Source organism: Acomys minous (genome assembly GCF_964271855.1).
Source record: "Acomys minous genome assembly, chromosome: 17".
Classification (NCBI taxonomy): Eukaryota; Metazoa; Chordata; class Mammalia; order Rodentia; family Muridae; genus Acomys; species Acomys minous.
Genome location: NC_140500.1, coordinates 43,426,208 through 43,443,111, shown reverse-complemented (window position 1 = coordinate 43,443,111; position 16,904 = coordinate 43,426,208). Strand labels below are relative to the sequence as shown.

Here is a 16,904-nt window from a genome sequence, read left to right as displayed (position 1 = left end):
GCTCTGATTGCCAGCCAAAGCAACCATAAGAGACCACAGCAAGTAAAGATGGTTCTCTTAGAGTTCCTAATTCAAGTGGGAGAGAAATGGCCCAGCTGTGAAGACCAACCCTGAGCTGGTAGCAAGGGGCCAGGGGAGCAACGTTTTCCTCACTCGCTGCATAGGTCTGCTGCTACTTTGGGCAAATTTCAAAAAAGAAAAAAGAAAAAAAAAGACTGCAAAGAAAGTGAAGCGAGCCAGATATGGATCCCAGCAGAGCAGAAGTATAGAATCCTCTAAGGGGGAGAGAGGAGACAGCCTGCCCGCGGAGTGTGCACAGACAGACAGCCTGCCCACGGAGTGTGCATAGACAGACAGCCTGCCTGCGGAATGTGCATAGACAGACAGCCTGCCCGCGGAGTGTGCACAGACAGACAGCCCAGCCTGCCCGCGGAGTGTGCACAGACAGACAGCCCAGCCTGCCCGCGGAGTGTGCGTAGACACACAGCCCAGCCTGCCCGCGGAGTGTGCATAGACAGCCCAGGAGTTGACAGTGTGATACTAGAGAGCAAGGAAGATCCTGTGGACGACACAGGTACCGGCGCTTACAGTCACACAGGCCAAAGCTCACTGATGGCCTCTTCTTCTCACACTTCCTGGGACTCTGAGAGCCCTGGCCTTGAGTCTCCCGTGAGTGAGCACTGCAATAGAAGACCCCGGCTTCAGGCAGCAGCAGTGATGCTGTGAGCAGCCCACTTACCTCCCATGAGGGCTGCTCTGGACGCTGGTGGGTTCAGAAGCTCACGCGCCCTGATTGATGTAAAACACAAAAGACAGGAATGGGTGTTGTCGGGGCCCAGTGAGAAAGGCATGGTCTGTGGTTTGGGTTTTGTTGTCTCTTCAGTGGAAGGGCCTCAGCAGTCTTGGTTGGGTGGATGGAATTAAGAAAATAGAGTGAGCCAGGCGGTGGTGGTGCATGCCTTTAATCCCAGCACTCACGTGGATCTCTGTGAGTTCAAGGCCAGCCTGTGGTCTACAACGCTAGTCCAGGACAGCTAGGGCTACACAGAGAAGTCTTGTCTCAGAAAATAAAAAAGCATACAGCAAGAGACAGGGCAGAGATACTTACAGTGTAGAAGGCATAAAGTTCACTCGTTCATTCTTTCATTCTTCATTCAGCACAGAGAGAGCCAGAGAAGAGGGAGGAAGGGAGGGGAGGATAGAGAGAGAGAGAGGGAGGGAAGGGAGGGAGGGGAGGAGGGAGAGAAAGAATATCTTTCTAAACAGATTGGCTGTCAGATCATGGTCCACCTCCTGAGTGCTGGGATTATAGGTGTGCCACCACCACACCAACCAAACACGATTACCACGGTGCAAAAGCCTCCATTGTGTGGCTGGAGGGTAGTAATTGAGTGGCAGGCTCATCTTTCTGTGAAGTTAAAATGATCCGGCACAAACCATTCTGTAATCCTCAGCACCCACTGGGTATGAATCATCAGAACTGCAAGGGGCCCCTGGCACTGTGTGGACTCTTAAAAGTGTCTGTCATTAGTGGATATCATCCATAGAGAACCAGCAAAGACCAAGGAATTCAAGAAAGGGTAACTGGGGTTTTCGTTTATTTTTTTTAATTTGTCTTTGGATGGGGGTCTCATTGTGTAGCCTGTATTCAGCCTTCTCAGTGATGCTGGCTTAGCCCTTCTGCTCCTCCCCCGTTCATAAGATGGACCGTTCAAATAGTAACTTCATACAAAGTCAACCTGTAAATAAACAGACACATCTGAATATCTGGAAGAGGTGGGTAGGTACACATGGGGAGGTGCACATGTGCGAGGGTGCACATGCACGAGTGTGACATGTGTGTAGAGGCCAGAGGACAACCATGGATGTTGTTTTTTCAAGCACTATGCATGTTGCTTTTGGGGGCAGCATCACTCATAGGCCTGGAACTGAACACAGAGGCCAGGCTGGCTGGCCAGTGTGCCACAGGGATCTGTCTTCTCTGCTTGAGAATGCAAAGAGGCTACCATACTTGGCTAATTTTACTTGTATTCTGGGGGTCAAATCGGGCCTTCAAGCTTTTACAACAATCACGTTGTCAACTATCCCATAGACTAAATCTTGTCTTTATGTTCCTACTGTTGATTGCACCTTCTTTTGGTCACAGTGTCCCCATTGCTGGATGGAATTGCTCTTTCCTCATCTCATGCTGCCCAAGAGCCCTTGCCCTCCAGTGATTCCCTGTTAGACCAGTCAGACCATCCATCCCCTGGTTTCTAAATCCTGCAAACCCCAGAGCAGAATCCACGGCTGGTTCACCCAGGCAGCAGGGCTGAAAAGCTGATATTAGTTAGTCCCCACCCCAGAATCTGAGAGCTGCCCCAGTTCCACCTCACCTCACATTTTATGAGCCACTTAGTTGTCTGGAACCCAACACAGATTTCTATGTCTTGATCATTTCAGGGCAAAGCAGTGTATTTAGGACAGCTCTTCCTTTACCGCCCTTCCCACAGACGAGATCTTCCCTCCAGCAAACCCCAGATGACTTGTCTTCTAAAACACATTCTGATTTACAAAACTTCCACACAATCAAACCATTGTCTCCCCTCAAGCGTTCTCCTGCACCATGGTTTCTGTCACAACTGCATCCTGACTAGCGCCTGCATTTAGGTGAAACTCAAAAGAGGACACCACAATGCCAGGCGTGGCGGCGCACGCCTTTAATCCCAGTACTCAGGAGGCAAAGACAGGTGGATCGCTGTGAGTCCTAGGCCAGCCTGGTCTACAAAGTGAGTCCAGGACAGCCAAGGCTACACAGAGAAACCCTCTCTTAAAAAAAAAGAGGACTCCACTGTCCTGCAGTGACACAGGGAACAGATCTTTCCTATGATTATATGTACAATGTTTTGCATTTCTCACTCCAGAAAATTCAGTCAAGATGTGAATTGACTTTCTGAGCTTCATTTCATATTTGAGGTTTAGGAGCTCAGTTACTTAGCTGGTGTTTAGGAGACGAGAAAGGCACAAGCAAATGCTCTTTTAAGTCTGGTGGGGTTTTTTCCCCCCCAGTTGTAGTTTTCCACACTTGGTGTCTAAAGTTTGCCTTAGATTCTCCAAGAGATCTGTGACTCACAAAATGGGAAAGATGGCCCTGCACACCTGGGAATAGCTGTCACAAGCACTGATCACGGGGATGCTGTGTGCTATTGTTCACTGATGTCCCTGGAGCCCCGCATGTTTGGACAGTTAATCCCAGCCTATTTTGGAAGGATGTGGGGCCATTAGGAGGTGGCGCCTCACTGTGAGTTTTTTATTTGGGTTGTTTTTAGTCCGCAGAGAACTCTTTAATCTCTACTCCTCTTTTGCGGGTCTCTCCACTTGACAAAACCTTTCCAGAAAAATGATTCGTTGCTGATACTCTTGAGCAGCCCTGTGTGCCTGGCACTCTGTGTTACATTTTCTATGTATTTGATTTCCCCTTCCCCCAAACTTGGGCTTTAAGAATGTTAAGCAACTTCTCATCCTCAGTTTGATGTATTTTAAATTTTTAATAATCAAAATCAGGGGGGTTCTATTAATTCCATTTTACAAATGAGAAGAGTAAGGGGTAGAGAAATGAGACTGGTTCTAGATTTCACTGTTCATGAGTGAGAAGCTGGGGTTCAGACCCAAGTGTGCTGGTTAGTTTTTGTCCATCTGACACAAATTAGAGCCACCTAGGAAAAACTATAGCTGAGGAATTAATTCCATCATATTGGCCTGTGGGCATATCTGCGAGCCATTAATTTCTAGATAAATGATTGATAGGGGAGGGCCCTAAGCTCTGTGGGTGATACCTTCCTTCGGCAAGTGGTCCAGCATTGCCGCACACCTTTAATCCCAGCACTTGGGAGGCAGAGGCAGGCAGGTGGATGTGAGTTCGAGGCCAGCATGGTCTACAAAGCAAGTCTAGGACAGCCAAGGCCATTACACAGAGAAACCTTGTCTTGAAAAAAACAAAAAACAAAAAAACAAAAAAAAGAAAGAAAGCAAACTGGGCAAATCATGGAGAGCAAGCCAGTAAGCAGCATTGCTCCCTGGCTTCTGCGTCAGTGCCTGCCTCCAGGTCCCTTCCTGCCTTGGCCTCCTGCTCAGACTTCCCTTGATGACAAACTGTTACCTGGAATTTGATAAGAAATAAACCCTTTCCCCTCCAAGTTGGTTTTTGTTCATGGTGTTTATCACAGCAGAGAAGCAAACTGGCACACTAGGCTTATTGGATGCCCTCCCTACTTTAGCTCCTTGATTTAGAGATTGCTTGCCTTCCTCCGTCATCACTGGTGGGTGCCCTTTCGGCCATTGATCTCGGAATTTAAACAAATGCATTATGTTTGACCTAGGACTCATAGCCACTCTCCTGGGCATTGAAATGGCGCACAGTGTGTGGTTTATAAGTAGCATTTTAAGCGCCGGACACACAGATGGCAGCCAGCACTGACTGTAGCTGTATCCCTTCCTGTGTCGCCACCAGAGTGTCTCTACTTGTTTCCCTGCCAGTGGAACTACCGCCCTGATCACTGCATGTATGGAAGCAACTGCAAAGAGGCTGAGCGGGAAGGCGTGTCTGTTCTGCATGGCAACCGTGGCGTCTACCATGATGATAAGCAGCCCACTTTCCGAGCGCTTTATGAAGCAATCCGGGATGTAAGTGCGCTCTTCAAAGCCCCACTCAGCAGACATATGCTTACTGGTGTGCAACACTTCAAGTGCTGTGGTCCGTGGGGACTTTGAAGGCCAGATGCGGCCAGAGAGAACTCCTGTGGCTTTTGTCGTCCTGTGGAGTAAGAGTTCGGGGGGGGGGGGGTAAAAGAGAATGCAACAAAAGTAAGATTGTTTTATTTAGTTCAAGCTAAGCATGTTGCCTGGTTACCAGCTCCAAGCTCTTAAGCAATCACATCTCAGGCAGGTCAATTAGAAGTTGCCACACTGGAAGAAACAATTTGCCCGTGTGTGTGTGTGTGTGTGTGTGTGTGTGTGTGTATCTGTTGTGGAGACCAGAGGTTGACATTGAATGTTTTCCTCCATCACTTTACACCTTTTTTTAGTGTATGCGTATTTTGCCTGCATGCATGTCTATGTACCACAAGGGCCTGGTGCCCTTGGAGGGCAGAAAAGGGTATTGGAGCTTCTAGAACAGAGATACAGAAGGTTGTGAGACACCACATGTGTTCTGGGAAGAGCAGCCAGTGCCCTTAACTCCTGAGCCATTTCTCCAGCCTCTCTGCTTTATATTTTGAGACACAACCTAGAATGCACTGGTTTGGCGAGTAAACCCAGTGATCTACTGTCTATACCTCCTAGTCCTGGGATCACATGTGTACCCCAGCACACACACAGCTTTTTATACAGGTCCTGGGCATCAAACTCAGGATCTTAAGTTTGCATCCAAGCACTTTGCCCTCTGAGCCACGGCCTAGGCCATCAAGCCTTTATTAACAGTGCAGGCAAGAAACAAACAGAGGTGCCCGCCATTTTGTCACCAAAGGGGGATGTGTAAGGGTTGCGTGGATACAACCTAGATGGTTTGAACTGTTTCATAGCTAAGAGGCCTTGAGGTAAAGACTCCTGCATCTTATGGACCATGAACCAGGAATGGGAAGCCAGAGCCCTGTGGCTGCGTGTGTTTGGTCTCTAGGATCACGCATGGTAGAGCCCCTCCCACATGGTTTGACTTCGCATGCTATCCGTCACCGTGTCCAACCATGGCCCAAAAATTTTCCATGGAAAATTCCAGAGTTACAGGCTTTATAAGTTGTCAGCTGGGTGCTGTTTCCAGGAACATACAATTTGATGCTGTCTTGCTCTGTCCTGCCAGGGATGTGAGTCATCTCTTTGCACATGTATCCACACTGTACATATTACCCACCCACCAGCAATGTAGGAGCCACAGGGTATCCAGTCTGTAGGGCTCAGTAGCCATCCTGATCTCAGGCATCCACCGAGTAAGTCGGAGTGTATCCCTCATGAATAAAGGATGCCATCATGTACAGTGCTGACGTGGAGTAAGTAGACGCTCATATAGTTTGAGCCCACTCCTTCTTCCTTGAAAAGATAGGTGAATACATGTTAAGGAGCAGTGCAGGATTATGTCAGCTAGTCCCTTGGGAAGTTCTGTGTTGCCCATCACCTGTTACCTCGGTATTGAGATTACTGTTGTAGGAAACCAATAATAGGTATTGGTGAGGAGCGCCCTCCTTAAACTGCTCTTCCAAGACACCGAGCAGGGATCAGCAGAATTTTCCATGAAGAATCCACAGAAGATTCATGTCTCAGCTTTCATAAATAAAGTCACGGGAGAACACAGTGACCTTTTGCATTCATGTACTGTCACTGACATTGACCCTCCAACAGCAGATGTTATTAATTATGACTGCAAGGTCCACGAAGCCCAAAGTAGTTGCTGTCTATCCCTACCGTAACAAGAACTGTTTGTCAATCTCCTGGTATAGACTTTATTTAAAAAAATTTTTTTTTTCCTTCTTGAAGATCTGGAAACTCAGTGGAGGCATTCAGATGTGCAGGTGTCATAGCTATATGTGAAGGTCAGAAAATAACCTCGGAGCCGGGCGTGGTGGCGCACGCCTTTAATCCCAGCACTCGTGAGGCAGAGGCAGGCGGATCGCTGTGCGTTCGAGGCCAGCCTGGTCTACAGAGCGAGTCCAGGACAGCCAAGGCTACACAGAGAAACCCTGTCTCAAAAAACCAAAAAAAAAAAAAAAAAAAAGAAAGAAAGAAAGAAAGAAAGAAAAGAAAAGAAAATAACCTCGGATGTTGTTCATCGTCTGCCTTGTGGAGGCAGGGTCTCTTGGTCAGTCACTGCTTCGAGCACCAGGCTAGCTGGTCCATGAGATTCTGAGGACTCAGTCATCTCTGTCTCCCATCCTACTGTAGGAGCACAGGGATTTCAGATAGTACCATGCCAGGCTTCTTGTGGGTTCTTGGGGGTCCAGACGTAGATGGTCACACTTTGTGGCAAGCGCTCTCCACATTCAGCTATGTCCCTGCCTGTAATGTGTCTTTGTGACCCACTGAGCTATATCCCCACCACCACGCCCCCCCCCCCCCACAGCCTGTAATACATCTTCTGTGTGTGTGAAGATGAGCATTTTACTAAAGAATTCCAGTTCTGGAAATCTCAGGGCTGTCCTCCCCATAGGAGATCACTTAACATGCATTTAAGCACCTCTTCTCCTGTTTCCTGCTGTTTCGTTTTCAAAGGGAAAGGGATTAAATTACACAATCTGTCATGCACTCAGTGACATTCTCACACTTGGTTACTCACTCAAGAGGGAAACCCATCCCCCAGCACGAGTGGGAGTCAAGAAAGCGTGCAGCCTGGTCCGGCTCACTGGAGGCCTCTCCCACTTTCCCTTGTGCTCTGGCCGCACTTCAGAATTGAGCAATTGTGGCTGAGTTATGACTCATCTGGCTTGCTCTCACAGGGGATCAGAAAGACAGCCAAATGACTTTGCTTCTTAAACAGTTCTGCATAATCACCCCCGTGGAGTTCCACAGTTTGGCCTCAAAAGACAGTTTTCTTTCAGGCATCTCCACGGGGGGGGGGGGGGGGGGTGGGGGGGGCAGTCACCGGCTCCAAATCAACATGGGAGTGAGTGAGCACCCGTCATTGTGAAGCTGTGGTCCCCTAGGCCCGCCTTCTGCTCCTGGGCGGTGCTGTTCTCCTCATACAGTGAAGGAGCAGAGCTGGCTTTCCGCCCCAGCAGCCCTGGCCTCCCGCCCCAGCAGCCCTGGCCTCAAACCCCAATTCTACCACCTTCTGATTACTAAGCCTCGGTTGATTTCCTCATTATAAAATAAAGATAATAGGGATCTGGAGAGATGGCTCAGAGGTGAAAAGCATTGGTTGCTCTTCCACAGGACCCAGGTTCAGTTCCCAGCAGCTATATGGCAGCTCACAACTGTCTGTAACTCCACGATCCCCTCACACAGACACATAGGCAGGCAAAACACCAATGCACATGAAATGAATAAATATAAAAAACAAAAACAAATAAGCCAGGCATGTTGGTGCATGCCTGTAATCCCAACACTTGGGGAGACAGAGGCAGGAGGATCTCTGTGAGTTCAAGGCCAGCGTAGTCTACAAAGCAAGTCCAGGACAGCCAAGGCTATACAGAGAAACCCTGTCTCAAAAAGTAAAAATCTAAATAAAATAAAATAAAACAAAGATAATAATGTTCCCTTTTGGGAGAAATGGCTCAGAAGTTAAGAGTATTTGCTCTCAGCTGGACGGTGCTGGTGCACACCTTTAATCCCAGCACTTGGGAGCCATAGGCAGGTGGATCACTGTGAGTTCGAGGCCAGCCTGGTCTACAAAGTGAGTCTAGGACAGCCAAGGATAGACAAAGAAACCCTGTCTCGAAAAACAAAAAGCAAACAAACAAACAAAAGAATATTTGCTCTCCCACAAGACCCAAGTTGTGTTCCCAGCATCCTTGTCAGGTGTCTTATGTCTCATGGCCACCTATAACCCCAGCTCCACAGGATCCAGCAGCCTCTTCTGGCTTCTCTGGGCATGTACACACACACACACACACACACACACACACACACACACACACACACACACATACTTTTTTAAAAGTATTATCTTCCTAGTGAGACAGTTAATGAGAATTAGTAAAATGATGCCTTTTGAACTTTAATCACACACCTGACAGTTGTATTCAGAATGTAGACATTGTTCTAAGACAAACATTTCACATCTGCTTCTTTTCCTAGCTTGCTGCCTTTCTTTCTCATATGCACACAGCCTAACCCTGTGTATCGTGTTTGTGTGGTGCCCCGGTATAACAGCACCCATCATGACCCTCCAAAAAGTCATCAGTCAGATCCTCTTCAATAATTCAACAGTCATCTGCAAAATGACTAGTTTAGGCAAAGGTAATTCCAGTTGCCCCGAATTTGGAGGCTAGCAATATAGACCAAGCCCTGTGGTTAATTAAGATCTCTGTTCTAGCCAGGTGGCACATGTCTTTAATCTCAGTACTCAGGAGGTAGAGGCAGGAGGATTTCTGAGTTTGAGGCCAGCCTGGTCTACAAAGCAAGTCCAGGATAGCCAGGGCTACACAGAGAAGCCCTGTCTTGAAAAACAAAAATTCAAACAAACAAAAACCTTCTCTTGAAAAACAAACAACAAATCTCTGTTCTAGAAGAGGAGGCCATAAAAGTTTTCCATAACAAAGAAAGAAAGATCCTATCAGAAGTGAACGGTGTCAACATTCTAAGAGGAACCTGGTGATGGGTGAACCTGGTGAACTGGCTACAGAGGGGATTTTTCTCAGCCAGGTAGTCAGGGAAAAGCCTGTGCCAGCCTGGGACTTCATCAGATGGGGGCACTCATGGGGAAACCCAGGGAAGATCCTGTCAACCAGAAGACCTACTCAGGAAACTCCACAGCTGGCAATAAAGTCAGTGTACCCAGAGCACACACAAGGAGAAGCCACCTTGCAGCCATCATGGAGAGATACAAGCAGATGAGGCAAGAGTTGGAGTGCAGTGGGAAGTCTGGGCAGGAAAGTGACGGCTGTGACTTATGGTGGCTTGTGGCAGCTAATTACAGACTTGCAAGAGGGAGGCACTGGAGATGGGGGGGGGGGAGCGCTGTTAGTGAGGCTAACAGATCTTACAGCTAAGACCTTACAGCTGAGAGTTGAGCTGTCCGTAGGGAGTCGGGAGGTGGGGGAAGGGCTGCTGTGGAGATCAACTCCATGGGACTTTCTGCTTGTCTAGCTGAGAGCTGTAGGACACAGTGTCCCAAACCTGAGCTGATGGGGTTCATTTTCAAGTTACCTCATCACCTTGCTGGTCCACATGCTGAGGCAATGTTCTTGATGCCCTTGAAAGACTTGGGGGATTTGGTCTAGGAAAGCAGATACCCATCTGCCCTGCTCTGGGGCTAGAGTGGCCTGCTTTTTAACCTCTCTGTTCCTCTCTCTTCTCTCCCTAGACTTTTCATTGGCAAGAGTTACATTCTGACTTGATCTACCAGCTGCCCTTTCCCAATAGTATGGTGGGCACATGCTGGTTTCTAAGTAGCCTCAATGGTTTATTTAAAAAACAACAACAACAACAACAACAAAAACTTCTCATTAGTATATCTCATTGAAATGTAAGAGACATGAAACAAGTCTTCAAATGTTCGATACTGAGTGGATTTTTAAAAACTCAAAAATACACCGCTGGCGGTGGTGGCACACACCTTTAATCCCACCCAGCACTTGGAAGTCAGAGGCAGGCGGATCGCTGTGAGTTCGAGGCCAGCCTGGTCTTACAAAGTGAGTCCAGGATAGTCAAGGCTATACAGAGAAACCCTGTCTCAAAAAACAAACAAACAACAAAAAACAAAACTCAAAAATACCACTGGCATTTGGCCTCTTGATTCCTTTTCCCCCAGCCTCCCATTCCGGACCCTATGCCGTGGCTCAGACTCAGGACTTTCATGCTAAACAAGGGGTCTACCAGTGAGCCACATCCCAGCCTGGTGCCTAGCATATTTTGCCAGTACATTTAACTTGCAATTTCTGAACTCTTGACTTTCTGTAGCCACTGTAGACATGCCCTTAAGTTTCTTGAATGGCAAAGAATAAATAAATAAATAAATAAATAAATAAATAAATAGGGGCTAGAGAGATGGCTCATTGGTTAAGAGCAGTTGCTGCTCTTGCAGAGGACCCAGGTTTGAATCCCGTCACCCACACAGTGGCTCATAATTGTCTGCAATTATGTGTCAGGGAATCTAGTACCCTCTTCTGCCCTCAGTGGGTACTAGGCATGCAGGTAGTCCTATACATACATGCGTACTCATAAAATAAAAATAACAAACTCTGAAAAATAATAAGTAAATCCAGTGTTTTGTTGTGGTAGATTTCAAATGGTTATATGCTTTAGGTTTGTGTTCCACTCAGAGTGACGTATGCGCACACACACATGCGTCATACATATGTATGTGGTCTGCTCCTTAGAAATAGACATTGTCTTCAGACTTGAAGAGCCTTAGGGACACAAGCAAACCATACAATGTTATTTTCTAAGGACAAGGAAACTGGGCATCATAGTATATCCCTAAAATTCCAACACACTAGAAGTGAAGGCAGAAGGACTCCAACTTCAAGGTGATTTTGTTATAGGAGACCCTACTTCTTTTAAGAAAGAGAGAGAGAGAACAGAACTGAGGGGCCAGAGAGTCACATGAGTCCAAGGGGCCGTACTTAGTCACCTTATACTGTGCCATGTGTTTTAATAAGAGCAACTTAACGTTTTAAACAGCACTTGACTAACACACCTTTTCTTTCTTCTTTATCGTCTTTCAGTTTCCCTTTCAAGACAATCTTTTTCAGTCCATGTACTACCCTCTACAGCTGAAGTTCTTGGAGACGGTGCACACGCTGTGTGGACGGATCCCGCAGGTTTTTCTCAAGCAGATTGAGAAAACGATGAGAAGGGCTTATGAGAAACACGTCATCATCTACATGGGCCCCAACTCCATGAGCTGAGCGTCCTCCTGCTTAAGTCAGCCTGGTGTCTGTGGCCGAGGACATGGCTCCCTGCGCTGCCCGGGTATCTGTGGATGGAAATATTTAATGGTGCTCTATGACTGTTGGGGTTCAAAAGCCTGGGTCTGTTTTGCTGAGTTAGTCTTAAAAGGGAATGTGCTGCTTTTCTTTACTTTCTTCTAAAAGCCTATTTATCTTTTAAAAAAAAAAGTTATTATCATGAATTTAACATTGTCCCAGTGGGTTCAGAGAGAAAAGGATACCTTTTTCTAGCCCTCAAACATGAAACCTTAACGGGGTATGCAGGCATCATAACTGTCTGGTGTTCTTGAGATTCTTCTTCCTATGCAACTTGCTCTCTTACATCCTATTTAAAAAAAAAAAAAAACTCGCTGGAGCTAGCAAGATGGCTCAGGCTATAAAAACCATCTACCACCAAGCCTGATGGCCTGTGTTGGCTTCCTTAGGTGGGCAATGAGAATTAATTCCACTAACTTACCCTCTGACCTCCATGTGTGCCCACACTCATGCCCACAAATAAAGAAATGCATTATTAAAAGTAAAAATAGGAGCCAGGTGCTATCATGCCTGTAATCCCAGCACTCTGGGAGGCAGAGGCAGATGGATCTCTGAGTTCCAGGCCAGCCTGGTCTAAAAAGTGAATCCAGGATAGCCAACGCTACACAAAGAAACCCTGTCTCGAAAAAACTAACTAACTAACTAACTAAATAAATAAATAATAGGGGCTGGAGAGATGGCTCAGCGGTTAAAGGCACTGGCTGCTTTTCCAGAGGAGCTGGGTTTCATTTCGAGTACCTAAATAATGGTTCACAACCATCTGTAATCCCAGTTCCACAGGATTCAGTGCTCTCTTCTCTCCTCCTCAGACACTAGGCACATAAATAGTGTGCACAGATAGCCAGCCGTTCAGGCAAAATACCATTACACATAAAATAAAATAACTTTTTAAAAATTTTTAAGAAACCACAAATGTTATGAGACAAGCAAGCTTAGAAAGAATATAGGTCAATGATTCACAGTCAAGCTTAGGGTAGGCACAGTCCTACCAAACACTCGAAAAGGTTGTCAACAGCTTAACGCATTTCCTCCCAGACTGCACTGATGTGTGTATTACCCACTGTAATGGGCAACCTCAGTAAAGAGCAGCGTCTATGCCCGAGCTTTCATATAAGAGACTAAAAAGTCAGACGTGATAATTACACCACTGCTGCGTCTGGAATTTCAGACCAGCTAATTGGGCGGCGTTTCAAGATGAAGCCTGTGTCTGAGTGCATCTCAGGAGAGTCGCGGAGCTCCGTGGAGGGCTCGATCACGAGAAATTTCTATGAAACGAAAGCTTCTAAGAGAAAGCCCAAGGTAGCCGGGCGTGGTGGTGCACGCCTTTAATCCCAGCACTGGGGAGGCAGAGGCAGGTGGATCGCTGTGAGTTCGAGGCCAGCCTGGTCTACAAAGTGAATCCAGGACAGCCAAGGCTACACAGAGAGACCCTGTCTCGAAAAGCCAAAAAGAGAGAGGGGAGGGAGGAGGAAGCCCAAGGATCTCTTTAGCAAAGAGGTGTGAGTTTGTGTTTCTCCACAGACAAAAACACTTGGCTAGACTACTAGGCAGTGGGCAGAAATCAAAGGACAACTTCAGATGTCTGTTTGGTTTTCATTGTTTTACTTTTTTTTTTTTCTACGTGTCTGTGTCTGTGTTTGTGTATGGACATGTGAGTGCAGGTCCTGATGCAAAGTAGAAGAGGAGGACGTTACATCCCCTGGAGCTTGAGTTAGAAGCGGTGAGCCCCCTGACTTAGGTGCTGGCCACTGAGCTTGCTTTCTCTGCAAAAGCAGCAAACACTTTTTAACTGCCAAGCCGTTTCCCCGGCCCTTTTGTTTTGTGTTGTGTTTTTAAGACAGGGTTTTACAACCTGCCTGCCTCCACTTCCAACAAAGTCTTGGATTTGCAGGTGTGTGCCACCACACCCAGCTCCAGTTTCAGATTTGATTTGCTCCAAGTAAATATTTCAGCTAATTGGTAAGAGAATGCACAATCCTACCAGCCTCAGGACACAGTTGTTTTGTTTTGTTTGTTTGTTTGTTTTCTTTTTCACTGTGGGGAGTTAGCTCTTGCCTTAGAAGCCTTACACTCCTAGCACGTTGCTACAAGACAGGAAGCTCTTATTCTACCCCCAAGAGGGACCTGGCTTAGTCCCTAGTTGCTTTTAAGGTTGGTATCAGCATAGGGACATTTTGCATAATGCTTTATTTATCTCAAATGACTTTTGCATAAATGACCTTTTCGATATTTCCTGCAGCCCAGAGAACTAGGAGGGGCCTGTGCCATCTCCGTGAGGGTAAGAGGAGAAAAGTCTACCACAGAAAAGGGAACATCCCCAGGATAAGTGCATTTCTATAAAATACAGGTTTGTGTAAACTGGACCCTATTTTCCAGGGGGAAAAAATAACAACAACAAAAAACAAACATCCTGAGTTCTCGTCGTTCTACATAGAGCAATCTGAAAGTGGAAAAAAACAGCATTATTTCTATTAATGAAGAGTGGGAGCCATATACCAGAAACTAGTAGGTTATCATGGGCCCTGTATCAGAAATGTCACATCCTGAAGAGATAGCAGGGAGCCTCAGCACTACAATGGAACACTGGGGTTGGTGTGTGGCACAGTCATTGTATAGTCACAGATGTCAAGCTGAAATGCTGAGGTGGCACCTACCACCTGCTATTGTTAGGGAAATCACCCCATGATTTGTTTTTCTCATTTTTACTGTTGTCTTGTGTCCTCACCATCAGACAGGACATCTTAGTTTGGGTCTTTCTGGCTGTGGGCACGTGGGATGTATGTGGGGTAAATACTCACAAGCTAGGTCTTACTGATGGAGCCGGAAAGTGACAGAAAGCACTGGCTTCCGCTGCTGTTTTGCTTTTTGTCTGTTCAGAGCATCCAGTGAACCCTCAAGCATTGGTTAGGCTCCTCACTGGTTATCAGATCTGAAGACCATCCATCAAGTCTGGAGAAGCCTTCAAATACAAAATCCAGCCATGCCTTTGGTCTATTATTCAACTCTCAACTATTTGATGCCAACTGAATACATAGTACAAAACACACACACACACACACACACACACACACACACACACACACAATCTGCTTCACAGATATAGCTATGGAGTTCTGTGTAGTGTTTTCTTCCTTCTTCCTTTTTTTAGTTTTAGTTTTGTTTTTGGTTTGGTTTGGTTTGGTTTTTCTTTTTTTCTTTTTTCTTTTTTTTTGGTTTTGGTTTTTCAAGACAGGGCTTTTCTGTGTGTAGCCTTGGCTGTCCTGGACTCACTTTGTAGACCAGGCTGGCCTGGAACTCACAGAGATTCACCGACTTCTGCTAAGATTACAGTCATGCACCAGCACTTTCAATAGCAAGCAGTGACCATGCTTTTGCATGAGTAGGAAGTGAAGTTTCAATGGCAGGGTAAGTAGAAAGGCTGACATTACTTCCTGCTGTTTATTTCCAGTATAAATTGGAGAAATTGTGACTTAGATGAAAACGCTAATACTTGAACATGGCCTATGTCTAAAAAAATCAATTTGAGTGTCTCCATGATTTTAACAGTTGCATTTTAGCAGTGGGGCACAATGCTCTAAACTTAAGCTTCCAGTGGGAGTTGATATTCAGTGCTGTGCGTGCGCCATCTTATTTTCATTGTCTGGCCAGAGGCTGGCCAACATCTACAACTGCATTTGTAGTGTTCACAAGCAAAAGTAAAAAAAAGCACAATCAAATCACGATTCATATTGATAGCTCTGGGCATAGTGGCTCACATCTGCACTCCCACTATTTAGATAGATGGCTATGAGTTAGATAAGAGATAAATGCCAAATGTTTGATAAACTAAATTGGACGTGATTTCATGATCAAATTCAGAAATTCATTCTTAGTGTAATAGTGTCATTTAGCAGACTGGCAGGCAACTCTTTTTATGTTTTTGTTTCCTGCTACATTTTTCATTTTTTCTTTCCCCTTTCTGCCTATAATGTAAACTTTTGGGGAGTACAGGAACCTGGGCTTCAGTGGACCAAATGACAGAACTTGGGGACCCCTGTGGAGGTAGAAGAGAGCTCTTACTCGATCTTAGACCCAGTCATCTTTGATAGGACTGTTTCAGACATCTTGAAAGGCCAACACCTGCACACACACTCATACACACACACATCATATGTCTTTTAAAAGAGACGCCAACTTTTATCGTACCTGTGAGTTGAAGAATTCTGTGCCGCTAATCCCTGGGTCATTCATTTCACTATAGCCTTGCTGGCATTTACCTCTGACAAGATCTCTCGGGCAAAAGAGAGAGCGCTTTGGTCGAGTTGGGTTTTTTTGTTTTGTTTTGTTTTTTGTTTTTTTGAGACAGGGTTTCTCTGTGTAACCTTGGCTGGCCTGGACCCGCTTTGTAGACCAGGCTGGCCTCGAACTCACAGCGATCCACCTGCCTCTGCCTCCCCAGTGCTGGGATTAAAGGCGTGCGCCACCACACCCGGCTCTTTGGTTGAGTTTTTGTTTTTCACAAGTCAAAACTGGAAGTATTCTCTCAAGTCTTCAACATAACCCTCTCATGTGTGCCACCATATGTGTGAGCACTTGAGAACCAGGCTTCACTGGCTTGACATGTTTGCGTTGTCATTGAAAAAGCATGGCCTGTGTTTGGAGCTCCCAAGGAGTCCCCGAATACAGGGGTGGGGGTGGGCAGGGTGTTGTTTTTTTGTTTTGTTTTGTTTTTTAATTTAAAAAGTTGATGTTTTTGTTGTAATTTTGTTTGCAAATAAATGCATCCAAAAATGATCCAAAGAAAATGAATTATTACAAGTAAAATGGGAGACAAGTACCAAGATTAAATGACTGTCTTATCTTTTTAAATGTCTCATCTTCCATTTTACCTTTTTTTAAAACCTTAAAAGCTTTAAATATGTGTTATTTGATATTACTTTTGAATTATGTATGTATGTTTCTCTTTATAAGATTTTAAGCCTAAAAATGTATCTTAAGTATGTATAACTAGTAAAGAGTATTTAATATGTAGCATAGTTTATTTTGTAAAAATCAATAAAATTTACCTTGCTTATAATAGTGTCATAGTACGTTATTCGTTTCTAGTAGTCTTCTCTGTCCAAGGAAGAATGCACAGAGTGTGGAGAACATGAACATGAGCTCTCAAAAGCCAGGCGCGGAGGCGCACACCTGTAATCCCAGCACTCCTGAGGCAGAGACAGGCGGATCTCTGTGAGTTCCAGGCCAGCCTGGTCTACAAAGCCAGTCGAGGACAGCCAGGGTGACACAGAAAGGACACTTTCACTGAGACCT

The 16,904-nt window shown here is 45.9% G+C and overlaps 1 protein-coding gene across 1 annotated transcript in view; it reads left to right on the top strand.

Moving 5' to 3' along the window:
• Positions 1-16,668, top strand: part of GXYLT2 (glucoside xylosyltransferase 2) — a 92,780-nt gene extending 76,112 nt beyond the window's left edge. Inside the window, exons 6-7 of the mRNA XM_084766610.1 lie at positions 4,490-4,662; positions 11,352-16,668. Coding sequence (XP_084622736.1) covers positions 4,490-4,662; positions 11,352-11,534 — 356 coding nt within the window. The 3' untranslated portion in view covers positions 11,535-16,668. The remainder of the gene's footprint in view (positions 1-4,489; positions 4,663-11,351) is intronic.
• Positions 16,669-16,904: the final 236 nt, after the last annotated feature.